The following is an 18,771-nucleotide window of genomic DNA, read 5'->3' as shown; positions in this document are numbered from 1 at the left end:
CCTGGACCGCAGCTAAGTCCCCGGGCGGGCCACCGCTCCTGCCGGGATGGATGACTGATCCCTGGGGTGAGTGACCAGTCCCTGGCATTGGCGGCATTTGCCCCTGGACTGGCGGCGTTTCCTCGGGACGGACGACCGCTCCCTGGGGCGGGCGGCGGGAGGAGGCGCGGGAGGAGCCGCCCTGCCCCGGCGCAGGCGCCGCAGCGCTCGGCCGGCGCCATGGCCCGCGGGGCGCTGCTCGGCGCCCTGGCCTGTCTGTGCTTCCTGGCCCCGCCGGCCGACGCCTTCAAGAGGAGGGGACCCAGCGTGACAGCCAAGGTGACTCTCGCCCGCGGCCAGGGCGGCGTCTCCGCCGGTGGGAAGCCTCGGGACGGGTCGGGCGGGGCCCGCGGCGGGGATGTCCCGCGGCCGTGGCGGCGGTGCCGGGGGAGCCGGCCGGCCTCTGCCCTGCCCCGCTCCCACTGCCCGCCCCGCGCCGCATCCCGGGCACAGAGGGCTTGGGGCAGGCTTGGCCGAACGCCAGAACTTCACCGTTTTATTAGTTTTTTTCGGTTGGTTGGTTACTGGGTGTTTAATCCCTTTGGGCATGCCGCCTTTCTGTAGGCGCTGGCGCACCGCAGAGTTCGGGCCAGCAAAGCCTCCCTCTGGCTTGCAGAAGTGGAAACTTTTAAATTCCTCACCCCTCCGGCGCTGCTGCAGCCTCTGCTGCTGCCAGGGCAGTTTGGGGCTGCTGATGCTGCCAGTCTGCCCCGAGCAGGGGGCGTTTAACTACGCTGGGCTCATCTGGGTTTTATTCATTTCCCCCTGCCTTCTCTGCTGAAACTCCTGGAGAGGATCCAGCGGAGGACTGTAAAGTTGATCTGGGGAGAGGAACATCTCTTGCCGGGTAGGCTGTGGGAGCTGGGCCTCTTCAGCCTGGAGAAGGAACGACTTCCAGGAAAGGACCTTATCAATGTCTATGAGTATGTGAGGGGAGCGTGCCAAGAGGATGGAGCAGGCTCTCTGCTTGGTGGTGACAAACTGATGCGCAGGAAGTTCCACCTGAATAGGAGGAAGAGCTCCTTTACTGTGCAGGTGACTGAGCACTGGAACAGGTTGCCCAGAGGGGCTGTGGAGTCTCCCGCACAAGAGATATTCAGGAATCATCTGGACATAATTCTGTGTCGTGCTCTGGGATGGCCCTGCTTGAGTGGGGAGGCTGGGCCAGATGACTCCTTTCCACTCTGCCCCATTCTGTCATTGTGTGAAGCTCTTGGTTTGCTCATTGTGAGAGCAGTCCCTTTGTTGGCCCCAGGGGAGGTGTAGGTGCTGGAGGCTGCCAGGAGAGCTGCAGGCCAGGATCCGTGGGGCTCAGTGCTGCAGGGCTCCTGGGCAGGTACGATGGCTGGGCTGTGCGCATGTGGCACACGTGGCCATTGCAATGGCACTGCCCAGGAGATGTGGGCTGTGGGGCCTGCCAGCCAGGATAGTGAGATACCTAGGTACTGCAGCACACCAGCATCTCTTCCCAAAAAATTGGTGCAGGAGGTGGGGTGTTTAGTCCGACTTTGGTTAAAGCAGGAATTTCATGTTTCAGCCTACAAGTGTCTTTCCACTTGCAGTTAGGAGAGCGTGTGTCCATGCTGGGAAAGACTCTCATGGAAGTGTGACAGGGAAGGGCAGGGGCAGAACTGCTTCCTCTAGCATGCCTTTGGCATCCTAAGCCATGGACTGTGCCTTTGTACATCATTACTGCTGTTGTCTGCAACCGCTTACAGTGTCATTGCCATGGACTTCTAGACCACAGATTTATTTTTTTTTTTATTTTTTGGGGGGGGGAGGGGTAAATTTGACCTTCAAATAATCTTCTGGCGGTATATTGCCATTTAATTATGCATAAAGCACTTTTCTTCTTCATTCCTTCTGCCTGGGCTATAATTTTATGCCCTTTTCTGATTGTTATGGCACATAAAAAATTGCGTTGCCAGTTTCCCATGTCCTAGGCAGTGGTAACTTTATAAAGCTAATCATCAAATCACACTAGTTTTCTCCCAGTTTAAGTAGTTTCTGTAACCTTTCTTCATATAAGAGGTAATCCATACCTGCTAAGCATCTGTTCTGCCCATTTTTCTACATTTTTTAGATTGGTTTTATCATTCTGCAATGGAGAAGCCAGAATTCAGGGTACAAACTCACACTACAGATGCACCCATCTTGATTGGGCACTCAAGATGCCCGTCTCTTTCCTGTATCCATTTTAATTATTTCTAGTATTTGTTTTCCTCCTCTGACCTTCACAAGCCCAAAGCCAAACTTCTCTCTAAACTGCTCAGGATGATTCCAGATATATTTTGGCCCCCTTGTTGTGGCTTTATACCATGTATTGTTGCATTTAAGAGGTTATTACATTACCTGGTCTCTAAGAATCATGAGATCTTCCTTTCAAAGTCCGCTTTAGTTTCCCTGAATAATAGAATGCTCTTGTCCATTTTTTGAAACATCTTGTGTAAATTAGACATGAATATTTTTATGAGAACCAGCCACTCTTATTGGTGTGTCCTTTTTTCATTTCAGTCTTGAAATACTTAACTTCAGATTGTAAATGTGATTAAATATTTATTAAAATATTAATAAGACAGAAGATTTGTAATATTTATTTTTTTTCAGTGTTTTTGGTGAATAATTTGGCCAGATGTTTTTTGAGATTTGAAAGTGTATCGACCAGCCGACTAGTGTCTACATGCTTACTGAATTTCCAGAAAACCTGTGGAAATACACACATGAGAACATGGCTTTTCTATGCAGAAGTAGTGTTTAGGGCTAACAAATATTTCCATACTTGATTTTGTGGCCAAAGATACACAGAGACACATTTTTAAAAGTGCTGGGTTTGCTCCTGAGGCAGGCAGCAGTGCCACGTATGAAGCCTTGTGGCTGTGTTAGGCTTACAGCATATGGTGAACTTGTCTCCTTGTGCTGTCAACAAAGCGTACGATGTTCCTGCTCTGTGGGGTGATTGTTTGGTAGCCTGAGTCTTGTTACTTATGTATGCCTATGTATTTCAGGCAGTCCTGCTGAACAACATTTCCAAGCAAAATAGACAAGCAATGGGTTAGAAATCGTAGGAAGGCAATATCCCTTACCTAGATAACCCTGGCAGCACAGTTCAGAGAGGCTTGTTTATAAAACTGTTAAAAAGTTAGTGAAAGTGTGCTGTTAATACTTTGGGAGCCACACATCTAAGAAGCATGTTATTCAGTGCCAAGTGCCAAGGAAATGGATGAGGTGTATCAAAAGGAATTTTATTTCCTTTGTAGGGCTTTTATAGTGTTAGCCAAAAGTTCAACAGTCAAAACCACATGGAAGATCAAGAAATGGTAGAAATGTTTAGTAGGAAAGCGTGAAAGAGGCATTCACGTTGGAGAGACTGTGGTCATTTATTATCATTATTGGACTAATTTCTTAGCATTACAGACAAGTAATACTTGGTTGAGTGCCACAAGGAACAGCAAATACCACATCATAGGAGTACACATTGCTGTTTCCTAGAAGTTGTAATAGCCTTTATGTAACTTTTTCAGAACTTCAAAATGCCTCATTTCCTGACAGCTGTTCCTATTTTCAGTAATTATTGGAACATTTTTGCACATTCAAATATGCATTCATAGATTCTGAACTATATTAAAATGTCTTATAACTCATTTGTCTTTTTGAAGTTGCTTTCCAGCGACATATACATTGCCCCTTTTAGGCAATCAGCTGAATAAGCTGGTCTGGTTATTTCTCTGCTGGGTTTGAATTCATTATTTAGGAAGGTGACTGCTTGCTTGAGCCATAAGATTTTCTTCCCACTGTTTGTCAGTTCATGGAATTTAGGCTTTTGTGTATACATACTGATGCCTAGAACAATGAAGATCATGAGTGAATAGCAAACTGTCATTTGTGGGGAGTGTCAGCACCGTAGTTCCCTGTTACTTTCTCCCATATGTTGCATTGTTGTTCATCCTTATTTTCATATTTCATTTTTTCCATTCAACTTTAAAGACTTATGTGTCCTGGAAAAATCTTCTTGAACACTATCTTCAAACTTGAGATACAGTAGCCCTACCAAGCCATTAAAAGCAGTTTTCTGCATTTTGGAGGCTGTGAAAGGATTTCTCTGAAACGACACCCTTAGGAGTTGCCAGATATTATTAATACTGACCAGCCAGAAGTAAACCACCTTACTCTTTGAAAAGCTTGGTTGTTTGTTGTGCTCACATCTATATCACTTTTGTTCCCTTCACAAAAAATATTTAGGTGTTCTTTGACGTGAAGATTGGAGACAAAGATGTTGGCAGAATTGTAATTGGACTGTTTGGAAAAGTTGTCCCAAAGACTGTGGAGAACTTCATTGCGTTGGCAACTGGAGAAGTATGTTTGTGGTTTTCTTCCACTGTGTATTGAAGTTTGGCTTGGGAAGGCAGTGTTTGTTTGATTCAGTTTCAGTTTTCATTCACTGGAGCCTGTGCACAAATGCCATCCGCAAGGATGTGCACAAATGTGTGTCTTCTCAGGTCCTTGGATCATAAGACATAATAAGATGCTGGATATGAGCACCTCAATCTGTCCCTGCCTTACAGACCTAGCATGTGGAGTTACTGTGGTCAGATACCACTCAAAGACAATGGCTTTGATCACCGGAATAATACCTTCTTTGTGGCAGTGCAGTCCAGCTGTGTTTACCTGCACCTCAGTTTAATGTGTTTCTTAACAGTATTACATCCCTTGGTGATATATTCTGTGAAATTTAGCCATTCACAACTTGCATGAGTGATTGTATAAAACTGGATGTATAGAACTGGACGTTACATTAATTTAAAGAATTATTTCATTTTCTTAGAGAGGATATGGATACAAAGGAAGTAAATTTCATCGTGTGATCAAAGACTTCATGATTCAAGGAGGAGACTTTACAGCTGGAGATGGATCAGGAGGTAACATACTTAGTATCTTTCAGGTTCCCTTTTCTTTGTTCAAATGTCTGCTGAAAATATGGGCAAACCAGCATATTCCTTCATGGTTTCTGCTCAGATAAATGAAATAACACCAAACCAGCCCGCATTTGTTTTAGAGCATCTAGTACTTTTCCAAGTATCATGTAGCCTAAGCTGCAGCTATTTGGATTATCTGATTTATAAGTATGTGTAGCTCTTCCTTTGTCCTCAATTTTTGCAGATAGCTCTTTTCTGTCTGTGACTTGTCCCCATTCAAGAAGCATGGCTTTGCGTGCTGGGCTGGAGCCACGTGACCAGCTGAGCTGCTCCTACAACTTACCGTCTCCAAAAGATGGATGTCTCCACCCTTCCCCTGCTCTGGCTTTGTGACAGCGCTCCTTCCCTGAGGCACTCACTGATTGCATGTATAGGTGAACCTATTCAAGTTATCCAGCAGAAGTCTAATCCGTGATGAAAGTGAAAGCGCGTAGAGGGAAGGCAGGTAGGGAAGAAGGAGGCTGTCCTCTCTGCCCTCAGCTCAGCCTGTTCTGAGGAACCTCTGAGATGTGCTGTGAGAAGGAATTTCATAATAGGGAGAGAGAAAGAAATTAGAATAGTTATGCCCTCTCCCCGTTTTTCTCTTGCTAAAACTGAAATCATAAACTTGTGGTGCTGTGAGTCCTGGCTGGGTGTATCAATTCTCCATCCTGAGCCTCCAGAAGAGCAGTTCAGTCCACTCAGGGGGGCAATGCGAGCACAGCATCTCTTGCTCTGCACTCACTGGCTGCTGATTTCTTCTCTTCCTTTACATGAACACTCTTCACATGCTATGATTTGAACTGTCTGCATGAACTGTTAGAGGTTTTCCTGCTGGGATAGAATGGAAAACACACATTCCTTTTCCTAGCAGTGAACAAAGGGGAAGACCATAATACCAAAGACATAGTTTTAGCATTAAAGGTAGGAAGCATGTATTTGCCTGCTGATGTTGTTTATTGGGATAGCACCTGGTGGTGTTGGGTGTCCCCATTGTGCTAGGCACTGCACAAGTAAGGAGTTAGACAGACTTCTCTTTTCAGAGTTTTTTTTGTGTTTTCTCCCTGAACTATTTTAGCAACATCAGAATCTTTATGTCGTGGGACACATCCACACAAAGTATTTTAGTCTGATTTCCATTTGGTCTTCCTATGTTTCTAAACATGCCTAAAGCAATTTCTTAGCATAAGGGAAAGGTTTAAATATTGAAATTGTCACAAAACATGGCAGCCTTATTGTTCATGACCATAAGAATGTACTTTAATTTGCTCAACAAGATGAAGTATACTATTGTTCAGTGGTATCTGTAAACCAGACCTTTGAAGGTATTCAGCTTGCTTAAATTCAAAGCATAAAACATCATCAGCTTTAACTATTCTCTCCTTATGTGTGGTGGTTTAGCTCACCTTTACACACAAAATGATTTTAGTTATGGAGTTGCTGATGCTTGAACAGTGATGCTGCTGTGTTTACTCAAACAATGAACCTTCAAGTCCTGAATTCATACTTGTCTTTTCCCATTTTTGAACAAAAAGAGGCTCTTGTTTGATTATGTTCTTTTTTTCTTTTTTAGTAATGCTTTTTTAAATGCTTTCGTATTTTTTTGTCACAGGAAGAAGCATCTATGGAGAAAGGTTTCCTGATGAGAACTTCAAGCTCAAACACTATGGAATTGGATGGGTTAGCATGGCTAATTCTGGCCCCGACACCAATGGGTCCCAGTTCTTCATCAGTGTGACAAAGCCTTCCTGGCTAGATGGAAAACATGTAGTATTTGGCAAAGTCCTTGATGGAATGGTAAGTTTAAAGTAGTGGTTGATCTAGACAAATTATTATCTGGACCCATTATATCCCTGTTACCATAGTTCAGAAACAGTTGAGTATTCATCCAATATGTACATGGTAGAAAACGATTGTGAAGAGCTCCAGCTGGATGATTTAGAACTGAAATAGCAGAAATGGAAACCTGTACCATGCTTTTGGCTTTCACAGCCATTATTTCAGGCTGCTAACAACTGAAATGAACTCTGACACTTGCAGATTACAAATGGAGAAAGTTCATCTCCTCCTTCCAGTAACACTGTTACCTATGAAATAATTCTTTTTGTACAGGCTAAAATTAAATTTTGTAGCACATGCTAGTTATAGGTAACACTTTCACTGTTAAGGGTTTTTAGAAACATGTGAATGTAAAGGATGCAAACACATACCGATGAGAGTCCAAATAGAATTTTAAGCTAAAAAATTATATTTACAAATGATTATACTTTTATTAGTCTGGTTTTCCCTAAAAATTACTCCTTTTTAATCTGTGTTTTTAAATTATTGGGGAAAACATGAGCTACTGCACTTTGAGGAGTTTGAAAAAGTCATCAGAATACTTGCCCTTCACTTCCATATTCATACTGAATTCCTTTTTAATTGATCTACAGTAGTAGCTGTAAATTTTTGAGAAGATACTTAGACTGAAGTTTCAGTTTAGTCAGATTAATGGATGAATATCCAAAACCAAGTTGTCAATAAACCTAAATCAGTTTTGTCCTTTAAAAATATTGGTGGCAAGGTACCACACTAAAACCTGTATGTGTGTGTTGTGTGCTAAAGGTTAAAGCAGTAACCAGATTTCCGTAAGCACAGTTACGCTGTACAATTAAAAAATAATGCTTGCCTTTTCTGATCTCTGGATTCACTTTCTGCTCACAGGCCACAGATAAAATCCTGTATGTGCCAGCTTAATCAGCTGAAAGTACATTTTCAGTTGCCCCTTCAAATTGTTTTTGTTGGCTGAAATATTTTCTAGGAGGGCAAACAGCTTTTCCTGTGCTTCTGTCAACTGTGTGTGATTTACAGAGTGGCACAACTGCTAATGTGGAAAAAAAAGGATGTGGGAAGTTGACAGGGTAAAGGTCTTTGTTCACAAGCTGGTTAATAAGCAGTGATGTTAGACACACTTCGTTGTTTCCGTGGCACCAGACTTCAGCCACTGGAGTTTCTTTGGCTAAACTGAACCTTTCTGTTTGTTCTTTTTTTGTCTGACAGTCTGTGGTGCACTCAATAGAACTCCAGCAGACAGATGAACATGATCGGCCCCTTCAAGACTGCGTGATTGTCAACAGTGGCAAAATAGCTGTAAAGGAACCATTTGTAGTTGAAGTTGGTGACTGGTGAGAACAATACTCAGAATGAAAAGTAAAACTTAATCACTTTTCTTTAATGCAAGTTTTTGACCAATCTCATTGATCCACTGAGTTTTCTCCTTAAAACACAGGAAGTTACATTTAGGCAATACTTATCATTTGCCAAATACAGAAAAGATAGGACTATTTCTGTAACAACTTGTTGGAGCTGCCACTCTGAAATTCAAGACATATGCCACCAAATTCTAGATCTTGCAGAAAAAAACCCCTTTTTCTTGCAGAAAAAGTCTTCAATAAAAAATTATAGCACTTTAGGGTAGCAGTAATTCTATTTTTTCAAGGTTTAAAGTACAGTAATTTTGTTCTGTTTGGAAATCTTAGCAATATTTGTTTTTGTATTTTTAACTGAAAATATTTACTGTAACACTGCCAGCATTTTTAAAAACTTAAAAAAAAAAAAAAGTAAAATATGGAAGTGTTTTGAATAAATAAACTTTGATTTCAAATAAATACTTGAGAACATTTTTTACTGCACTCCCCAAAGTCTTTTTTCTCACCTCTGTTGATTCCAAAAAATATGCAGGAGGTTTTGCTTTTCAGTAGATAAGGTTATAAGGTTAGAGCAGAGATGGTAAATTTTCCTAATCTTAACATGTCAGATAAAAGTCCCTATGGTCTTTATTTATTATTTAGATACCATTCTGTGATCAAGAACAAGCAGCTTTTCTGTCTATTAATGAATGAGGTAATTAGTTAGAAACTGATTAAAAGAGAAGAATCCTTGTTTTACAGCGTGAATGTGATGGTGAAATGGTGAATTTTGTAATACCTAACTAATGTTACTTATTTTAAGCTCAAATGCTTTTTGTTTAAGTTTTGCTATAAGTTTGAGAACTTTAGGTTCATTTTTTTTGGTGATGCTTCATAAATAGCTCTTAAACTGACAACTGGTGGCTTTCAGAGAAGGTCAGTGGAGGGTAACGCTTAAGAGACATCTGTGTTAAGTTCTTACAGAACTCTACAGGGAAGATAAGTGGGTTTTTTTTTCCTTTTGAGCTGTTTTAAGACTCAAGACAGAAGTGGCAGTGCCAAGATGTGATGAAGGATTCATCCACGTGTACAATGGGCAGCACACCACTCCTGTTTGTAGTGACTAACTTCCTGAAGGGCATCCTGGAGCCCATGTGAGGTACCCAGAGTTGAAGTGATTCAGGGTAGAAGAGGCTGCTGCAGCACAGAGCTTGTGGGTACCTATTGGCATTCCACTCACAAGGAAACAAGGAAAAGCTGTGGACAGGGATTTAACCCAGATTCTCCTGTCATTTTCAGTTAGAGGATGCTCCTGCTGGTTCTTCATTCACAGCTCTGGGGCCTCTCCTGAAGGTAAATACTGACACTTCTTTCCAGAGATCTGTGAAAGGATTACTGTCCTCTGCAAACAAAAGTGGAGGAGAACTTGGCAAGGGCCTCTAAGTTTACCTAGTGCTAGGCAATGAGATTTCCATTTTACCCCAATCACTTTCTATTAGCTGTTTAAAGTAAAATTTTCTGAAAAGCAGCTCTGGCAGCAGGGTGAGCAAGCAGGAGTGAGAATGCCTCAGACTGCCTTGCCCAACCATCTTTCTGCCAGTAGATGAAAACTTCCCTGGAGTCTGAACCTATAGGGTTCAGACCTCATAAAGTTATGCTACCTGAACAAGTGCTGTAGTCACAGGCCTACCTTTTTACCAAGTCCTACCTTTCCACTCTCCTCAAATGGCTTCCAAACACATTTAGTAGTTAGAACAGGCAACCCATGTGTCTCCAGGATCAGACGTATGTTTGTGCCCAGCTTTGCCATTGCTACTTTTGTGTAACACTCCTGCTGATGAGCCCCAGTGACATACTGTGTGTTCCATTACACTGATTTTTGTTCACCAAGACATCCAGTTTTGTAAGGCTACCATGTTCAGCTAAGCTAAGAGCCTTAAGTGAGCAGACGCAGTTATTTTCTCACACTTCATAGGGAGACATCTGTGAGACCCATTTCAGATGACAAAATCTCAGAAAAATTTCAATATAAAAGCACAGAAAAAGCCACTGAAGTCGTACATTCATGTCCTAGTTATTTATTTTGTAATGTCCAGTAGCACACGTACAAATTTCCAGTTAAATCTGAACATACATATATATGTATCAGTTTTAGTTTGATCATAATCTTCATAATATTCTTGCTTTAGTTTACCACATAGTTCTATGTTCTGTCACTTATAAAATGTTAATATATGGAATATAGTCAGCAAGTTGATGTGGAGAATTAACAAACACATAGATTAGATGTGTAAAAGCCACATAAAAGCTCTTGGTAAGTAAAATAATTTCAACTGAAATCTAGAAAATTTCCTCAGAGAGTGCTATGTGTTTCAGAATGTGAAAGCATGTTTCCAATTCTGCACACACTCTCTTCAGCACTTATAATCCATCCAGTGCCAGCAATGGGTAATGTGCTGGGAAAAATCCTGGTGCAAAATTGTTTAGTGTTTGCTTTAATAGCAATTACAGAAATAATTAGTAAAACTTTTCTCTTCAAAGGTTAGCATAATACAGTGTACGACTTAGAACATTTAGTGTTAAATAGAGCATGTCAATATATAGAAGGTATAAATAACTTCAATACTGTTGTTTCCATATCTTCTTTTTTTTTTTAAAAAGCAGCAACTGTAATGACAGTGATTTTATTTAAAAAGACATAATGCTTGAACTTAATCTAAGGTTGTGCCTCTTCTGAGCATAATTTTCACATCACAGAATTTTATTCCTGTTAGTTCTGTTAACCATGACTCAGAGACTTGCTTCAGCTTCTTCTTGCCTTGTATTGCTTCTACCTGGGCAGTAAATGAGGATAGAATATTCCATGTAGAATGCCATCTATAACTACGTTTGGAAAGTCATCTGAAAAACAAAAAGGAAAAAAGAGAAGAAACTTACCTTCTTATCTATGTCAGTACAATATAAATGTTTTTGTGAAACTTAACTAGGTAAGGCCTCATTTACTTTGGGTTACTGCATTACTCAACTGTTTATCCATGTTGGGGATGTGCTATTAGTAGTGCTGTTTCAGCACTAAAGCCACTTTAAGGTAGCACTGGGCATTGCATGAATGCACTGCCAGATTTGTAGCTTATTGATTTAAAGGGATGTTCTAATACTTAATGCTGCTAGGCTCCAGCTCTTTATCTGAATCTTTTCTCACAAGGAAGATGGATTACACTGGCAATTCAGTTTCTAACAAAATCTCAATATACTTGAAGAAATTTCAAGATTACTACTGGGAATACTTCAAAGCTGTTTTTTGTATTGTGGTTTACAGCAGTGCTCAGACTGAGAAGACTTGAGGATGCCTGTACAAAGATGATTATTTGAGGCAAGAAATTTTCAGGTTGTCCAATCAACCTAAAAAGTCACATGCTACAAAATGTCATCCTACAGTACTTGAAGGAAAAAATTCCCACTATTTTGTTGTCACAGATGCAGAGGAAACTGCCAGTTAATTCTCACGTTCTATTTGGCATGAAAGAATTGCCTGATAGAACACAGTAATAGATCCATGCACATGGATGTACACTGTTGAATTGAGAAGAGTTTTGAAATGCACCAGCATCTGAGATTTTAATGGTCTATTTAAATCACCAGGCATTAAAACTAAGAATTTCTGATCACATTTTACAACCTTAAAATTATTTGTATACTAGAAATGGATTTCCTGCTAAGAACAGATTGTTTCTGATGCACAACTTTCCACACTAATCAATCCTTCAACTATCAGCCTACAGGATATTCACAAAGGGGAGATGCAACTTTTATAAAAATCATTAGTACTTGATGAATTAGATCACCTAATGTGGGTGGGAATAAGGGTTTGTCCCTAATTCTTTCACAGAAATAATTTTTGAAGTGAAAATATTGAGCAAAAGTAGATTTGAACCCTATAAAAACAATCCTTATTGTCTTAAATGTGTTATTTCATTGTAATTAATAAAGTGATTAAGAATATTACGGATGTTATGAATAGAGACATTTTAGGATGTTTTCATTAACTGTAACCTCCTCTGTAAACAATATATGCATAATTCTACCCAGCTTCTCATAGTAAGTCATAATTATAAATGACTTGCTTATATTTTGAATCCAGTAATGTTTCCTCAAATCCTGTAAGCTCATCTGTCCCAAATGACCCTGTCAGAATAACCCTATGCAGTTGTCATTAATTTTATCAAAAATGCACTTGTAAAGGTGATCTGATGCTTTCCTTCTTGATTAAATGATGCAGTTCCAGAAACCAGTTTTTATTGGTTCTTCTATAACACGCAGTATATTTAAGAACACAAGGATTGATTTTCTAAAGGATACAACGCCACAACATTAGATTTTATATGAGCCTTTTCTGCTTTAAAAAATCAAGCATGTCAATTTAAGTTAAATACAACTAAAGTGTATATATATATAACAAGTACAAACACAACAAAGCACAGTCTTTCAGATCTGTGATATCTGCATGGCTTAAAAAATAATCAGACCAATTTTCAAACAAGTGACAGTAAATCTAAGATCCCATTCTTTTAGATTCCAAGGTATCATCTCCAATTTGAAGCATATTAAGTTTTTCCTTAATATTTTTTTTTTTGAGAACATTATTTTTTTTCTCCCCATACCCTTACACATAAAGTAATGTGCACTTGGGCACACTGACAGTTAGATACATCATGAGAAAGGGAATCTGAAAATCAATGAGGTTAGTAACTGTGGATCTTATTTCTGGAAAAATTGTCTCGCAACTCAGCAGTGCTTAAAGCCCAGTCACTGGAATAGTGGGAAGATTATATTTTATAAAGACAAGTAACAGTGCAGTGACAGGGTGAAAATGTTCTTTGAGTATTATATTCCAGAAATAGTTATTTATTCTGTTTAAAACTCACACTATTTTCTATTTATTGAAATACATTAACACAGGCATTCCTGTATCCAGGAAAGACTTCTGATTGAAATTCACCTTTTTTGAAGAAAACATACAACAAAATAGTTGTTAATGGACACGTACTTTTCATCACAGGTTGAACAACCTTTGCTGTTTCTACGTAGGAACTAGAGTCTATCAAAGAACTGATCTGAGAGGGAAAATTTTAGAAAACTCATCTATGTTTTCTCTGTGCTGCAAACTAAAAACAAGAAGAATTAAAGGCAGTGGTAGTTGTGTAAAAACTTTGTTTCTTTCTATCTAGACCTGAGCCAAATAATAGTCTCTACTCAGGACTTGGTTTTCTTCTTCCTTTTCTAAAATGCCAGAAAATGCCTTGGCAAAAGCCTGAAATGTCTTTTGTTTCAGATGTCATTAATGAGGCCTACTCAATATTTGAACATGTTACTCATTAGAAGAGGCCTTTATATTAAGGCCTTTTCGCATTAGTTAAAAAAACAGTTACAAAATTCATTGGAAACTTCCTAATGATTTCACAAAAAGGAAGCTTACCCTTACTATGACAGAACTGCAGAAGCTTGAAGTCTAACAGCAAAATGTTACACATGGGCTGGAAAAACTAAGCACCATCTCAATTTTTTGGGATAACTGTATATGAAATCCATTTTCTCTCTTCAGAATGGTATGGAGTTACATGTTCTTTGTGATTTATACCAGGCTCTTGAGGAATTAAGTATATAATTAGGAGGGACCTTAAACACTAAGATTAAGACATGCAAAGTGGCTCACTCTAAATATTAGTATAGGCAGCATCTGGACCAAATTTTAAACAGAGGTTACTGTGTGGGTGATTCTTCATTACTGTTGTCAGCTGGATCAGACATGATCCTGTGCAGTGACACCCTCCCCTTACTGTGCTTTGGTTCATTGAGTCTGTGATTTGCACTGCAGCCTCTCACATTCAGTCTGTTGAGATCAGACTAGTGCTAAGGCAAAGTAAAAGCTAAACAACCTTGTAACGTGTCTTCTGATGTGGACCTGAATCATACTGGACCTCTGTCTGTGTTTCTCTCTAGTTACACGTTAGAGTTCAGCAAGACTTCATAGGGTCAGTAGTGTTTGGCCCCACTACCAGCTAGTGTGGACATTGCCTGCAAGAGAGATTACTTAACCCTCTCAAAATACATGAGTTTGTCCCTATGGTTCTGATAAACAGCTTGAAAAAAACAACAGAACCACAGAAAGCTGCAGCTGGGAGATGTCTGGAGGTGATCTGGTCCAAACCGCTCTTGAAGCAGGAGCGCCTGCAGGCAGTTGCGCAGGACCCTGGCCAGGCAGATTCCATGTGTCTCCAAAAGTGGAGACCCAACACCACTCTGGGAAACCTGTGCCCAGGCTTGGGACACAGCTCCTTATGTTCTAGTCCTATCACTGGACAGCACTGAAAAGAGATTGGTTTTGTCTTCCTTATTCTCTCGCCTCAAGTGTTTATAAACATTTTGAGAAAATATCAAGGAAGTACACTCCACTGTCTAGGAAAAGCAAAAGTGTTCTTTCCTGAATTTATTCTTAAAAATTTAATGAATTTCAAGGCAGTGTGAGAATCTGATTCCTACACAGTGTTTTGTAAAATGAAACAAAATGCCACATTAAAAAAAAATCTATGTGTCTCAGGGAGAAAATTCTCTTCTGAAAGCGTATTAGATTTTTTAGTAAAATATTTACTAGAAACAACAAGTTCAAACAAGTAAAATGACAAAGCTGAGAGGAATACATTCTGAAAATGGTACTTTTTTTCCCTGCACACATTTAATTTAAGACAGGGTAAATTCTCTGAATTTTTAATTCAAAAACCTTTTTATATTAAAAACGAGAGTTTACAACAATTTCAAACACTCTTTTGAACCATGTAAGTCTAATGTAAATGTCCTGTGAAATACACCACTTACACTTAAAGTACACTTTTTTTTCTCCCATAAAGAGCTCTGGAGGTTATGAATGATAAGAAGTAATAATAATCCAAATGGAAATACAAACACACTTGCAGTAGATCGACTGTTGTTTAGGAAAAAGCACTTACAAAGGACTGGGCATTCAAGTTCAAATCCTTCAGGCAAAACAGCCAAAGGGTCAACAACAAGAAAAGAAAATAAAAAGTGTTCTTCATCTTTTGATTTGAATTCTCAGTAGATTTGCCTGAGAGAACAACTGCAGGAGAAAATTCCACCCTTTTACAAATCACCCACCCCACTCAGTGTTTTGATGGTTTCTTACACAAGAACTATCATTTTATTGGTGGATTATTAGATTTTGGACCAGTGTCATTTGACTAGGCCAGTATTAATAACAATAGTAATAATGTGGTTTATGCAGTGCAGGGTCAGATCAGTGAAGTGCTGTTAACAGATGACAGGTTTGATTACCGTTGGCTTTAGGCAAGACATATGGATCCCTTAGGAACAGCAGCACAGGCTGGTGGGACAGTTTGCTGGAAAGGTCAAGAACAGGGATGTCAGTATCAAGGGACAGCAAACAGACTGTTCTACAAACTAGCTTTGATAAAGTGAGGTGGTTGAGTTGCCAGGAGCCGTGCAGTTGAGGTTCCATACACCAGCGCTACCCAGAAGGGCAGGCTCCATCTCCTGCAAGCAAAGCTCGCTGCTCCTCAGCCATAGTGAAACCCTCAATGCCAAGCTGGAGTGAAGGGGCTGCACTCCAGGAGGAATGGCTTGCAGCTGGCTCTGAGACTTCCTGATTCTATTCTGCTCCCTGGCAGTGGTGTCATGCAGGCTACAAAACCATTTACAGCCAGGCTCCATGCCTATAGGCTCTCAGGCCACCAAGCAGAGTCAAAATGTCACCATGTACTTACAGCCCCCAAACTGGTAGCTGTACCCATTGCCCATGGAGAGAAGTCCTTGGAAGCCCCCCAGGCTGACCCCTGCCCTCAGCCACGGTACAGGCAGTTTCCCCCAGCCCTCTCCACGCTGCTCTGTATGTATACATTCCAAGTAGTGCAACCACGTGCAGATGAAACTCTATCAAACGTACAGGAAAGAACCCAGACCTCTAATTTCATCTGCTAAATCTTCTTGATACAAAAAAATAGATTCCCAGATGTATTTCAGAGCTGGCAGTATATTCTGCCAGTTTTGTATGGAATTTCTCTACAGTAGCATAAGGATGTTCAAGCCACACTAAAAATGGATAGATATAGCACAGCTGATGGTAATATTTAACAAATACATCTAGTTTTAATGCTAAACTACTTCTAATTTGTTAACTGCAAGGAACAAATGAAGTAAATGCCAATAATTTAAGGAGTTTATTCATCAGATCCCTTATAAAGAGTAGAAATCAAGCTCACCTTGATTCTTCAGATTCTGTTTCATCAAAAGAGCTGCAAGTAAAGTGAGAGGAAGATTTGGTTACAACAAAATTAATTTTACAATTAAAACCCCCAAATCTTTTAAGAATCACCAAAGGAAGCAATTTTCTTCTGGTCAGTGGCCACATAATGCCACAGAAGCAAATACACAGGGAGACTGTATCATTTTATAACCACCACTACTTGAAAATTACAGCATCCATTTTACTGTAACAGATTAATTTCCATTTACCCATCTGTGAAGTGTTGGGGTATGTCCTCAGTTCCACTGAGGATACTGTCTGATGTCATTAACTGCAAGTGAAAACCACAAGCCCGACACCTTCTGAACCACTCTGGACACTGCCCTGGGCCATAGAGAACTCCAAGTCTAAGATGGCCTCAAAATTATCTTCAGGTAAACTTGCCTTCTCACCACTGCAGATCCAAACAGCCTGTCCCAAAGTGGAAAAGGGCCACGTGGCTTTCTGGGGAGAACAGTCTGGTAATGCTTCTGCACTACCAGCCCCATTATCTTTGCTTACAGAGTAAAAGAAATTTTCCCTACAAAGCTCACTGCTGCAGATGGTAACAGAGCTTCCAGTTACAATGGTTTAGGTATTTTTGTAGTTGTTACACTCATTGTACTAAGATTTACTTCTGCCACTCTGGTTAGGAACCCTTTCCAGGGGATGGGCCATCAGGTTACTGCGGTAATGTCATCAGAAAGGTGAAAGAACCTCATTATTGAACATACAGAGCAAGATCATAAAATGATCATAGAATGAGCTTCTACTTTGTGCAGATATTATGATCATAAAACACATGCAAAGGCTTTCTATGCAATTTTAGTGTTTATGAATATCTTACATTTCAGTAGATACTTCACGATCTACAAGAAAGTCATATTTTTATCATCTAAGCTCTCCTTTGCTTTCCAAGAATATTACATTAAACTTCCCTTCTGTCTTTGAACATGCTGGATTTATTTTACGACCTTTTGGGGATATATAAACATACTTAACATGAACCTAATGCCCATTTATTTTACAGTGTTAGAGTTGGCAGCAAGACCATTTTAAGTCAATAGAATTGCATCAGCACTGAGTGGATATGGGCCTTTTGGCCTCCATATATTTTTCAGTAAAGGAGAGCTTACCCACAGCTTTCTGCTTTTGGCAAGGTAGGTACATGACGAACATTCAGAAAATCGAGAAATATCTTGGGGAGCTCTTCATTTTCTAAAATGACTGTCTGTAAAAGAAAAGGCACAATAGAAATCCACATTTTAAAAATATTTTAGATATTGCACAGTTCCACAGCTACTAAAACATTTCTCTCTTGCAATACTTTTCTCCATTTTTTTACACCTATTTATAAATTGCTATTTGATAGGAAAACCACAGTTCTTGATGAATCACTTAGGAATACATCCAGCTTATTCTACATCATTCTTTTTCACCTGCCATCACTGGTGCTAACCTATATGCCTCTCAAGCAGAGATGTCTGATTCTGGAACTAAGTTACAGCACACTCATTGGTGAATAAAATTCTGTTTATTTAAAATATAAAATAAAACAGCCTCAGCTCAGAGCTTTCATGTTCACCTCACGGAAGACTACCATTTGGCTTATGAGCAGAAGTCGTCTCCACTTTGTGCCGTTTTATTAATGCACCATTTGGTAAATGACAACAAGGGAAACTCCTTGCTTGGCTTGACAGGTCAGCTTACAACATACTCCATGTATCTGCACTACAGCTCCAAATGACAAAGCTCTGACCAGACTTGCTACATTCTTCCACAACTGTGATAAAATGGGCACATAATGGCCAGACTACATCCACTGGTTTTTCCTTTGATGAGATGATTTACAGTTTTCACAAGGCAAAGAAAAACAGTTCATAAATTCAACCAATGTCTCACCTGAAAGATTAACCCCCTATTTCTTTACTGTTCATACTGTCATACATTCTGAAAATGTATAATTCATGAGAAAAAGGAAGCCATAAGCTTTCTTAAAGAGATTTCTTCATGAAGGCCTGATCTGAAGTGAATGTGTATATTTTACTGAAATGTTACAGAAATTTTACTGGATTTAAAATTAAATTGACTCCTAGAAGCAAAGCTTTCCATGTTCATCCTGTTTACTTTCCCACCCTACGATAGAAGAAGTAAATATAGAGAAGAAACAAATCCGGTGATGGAAAGACACATTACTGTATTCATTTACATTACAGTATCACAAGGGAGACACAATGCTATATAGAGAAAAGAAAGATCACCAAAAAAAAAAAAAGAGGTTGGAAGAGATATCTAGAAG

The 18,771-nt window shown here is 39.9% G+C and overlaps 2 protein-coding genes across 5 annotated transcripts in view; one reads left to right on the top strand and one right to left on the bottom strand.

Annotated features, from left to right (window-relative positions):
* The first annotated feature begins 170 nt into the window (after nt 1-170).
* Nucleotides 171-8,662, top strand: PPIC (peptidylprolyl isomerase C). The gene is made up of 5 exons (XM_015653484.1): nt 171-318; nt 4,279-4,392; nt 4,862-4,955; nt 6,604-6,788; nt 8,031-8,662. The coding sequence occupies exons 1-5, from the start codon at nt 220-222 to the stop codon at nt 8,157-8,159; spliced, it is 621 nt and encodes a 206-aa protein (XP_015508970.1). The 5' UTR covers nt 171-219; the 3' UTR covers nt 8,160-8,662.
* Nucleotides 8,663-10,216: 1,554 nt separating this feature from the next.
* The window catches only part of SNX24 (sorting nexin 24), a 92,225-nt gene continuing 83,670 nt past the window's right edge, over nt 10,217-18,771 (bottom strand). For all 4 annotated transcript variants that reach the window (XM_015653486.2, XM_015653485.2, XM_019005290.1 and 1 more), the window contains 4 exons: nt 17,609-17,703; nt 16,450-16,482; nt 15,506-15,570; nt 10,217-11,059 (listed from right to left, as the gene is read on the bottom strand). In XM_015653486.2, the coding sequence (XP_015508972.1) occupies nt 10,989-11,059; nt 15,506-15,570; nt 16,450-16,482; nt 17,609-17,703 (264 nt within the window). In that variant the 3' untranslated portion in view covers nt 10,217-10,988. The remainder of the gene's footprint in view (nt 11,060-15,505; nt 15,571-16,449; nt 16,483-17,608; nt 17,704-18,771) is intronic.

The sequence above is a fragment of the Parus major genome, chromosome Z (assembly GCF_001522545.3).
Source record: "Parus major isolate Abel chromosome Z, Parus_major1.1, whole genome shotgun sequence".
NCBI lineage: Eukaryota > Metazoa > Chordata > Aves > Passeriformes > Paridae > Parus > Parus major.
Note: the sequence above shows the minus strand (reverse complement) of the source record. Positions and strands in the feature narration are given on the sequence as shown.

Coding starts and splice junctions, on each gene's coding strand:
- PPIC (XM_015653484.1), top strand. CDS start 220: ATGGCCCGCGGGGCGCTGCTCGGCGCCCTGGCCTGTCTGTGCTTCCTG. Junction 4,956..6,603: donor AGCTGGAGATGGATCAGGAG/GTAACATACTTA, acceptor TTTTTGTCACAG/GAAGAAGCATCTATGGAGAA. Junction 6,789..8,030: donor GCAAAGTCCTTGATGGAATG/GTAAGTTTAAAG, acceptor TTTGTCTGACAG/TCTGTGGTGCACTCAATAGA.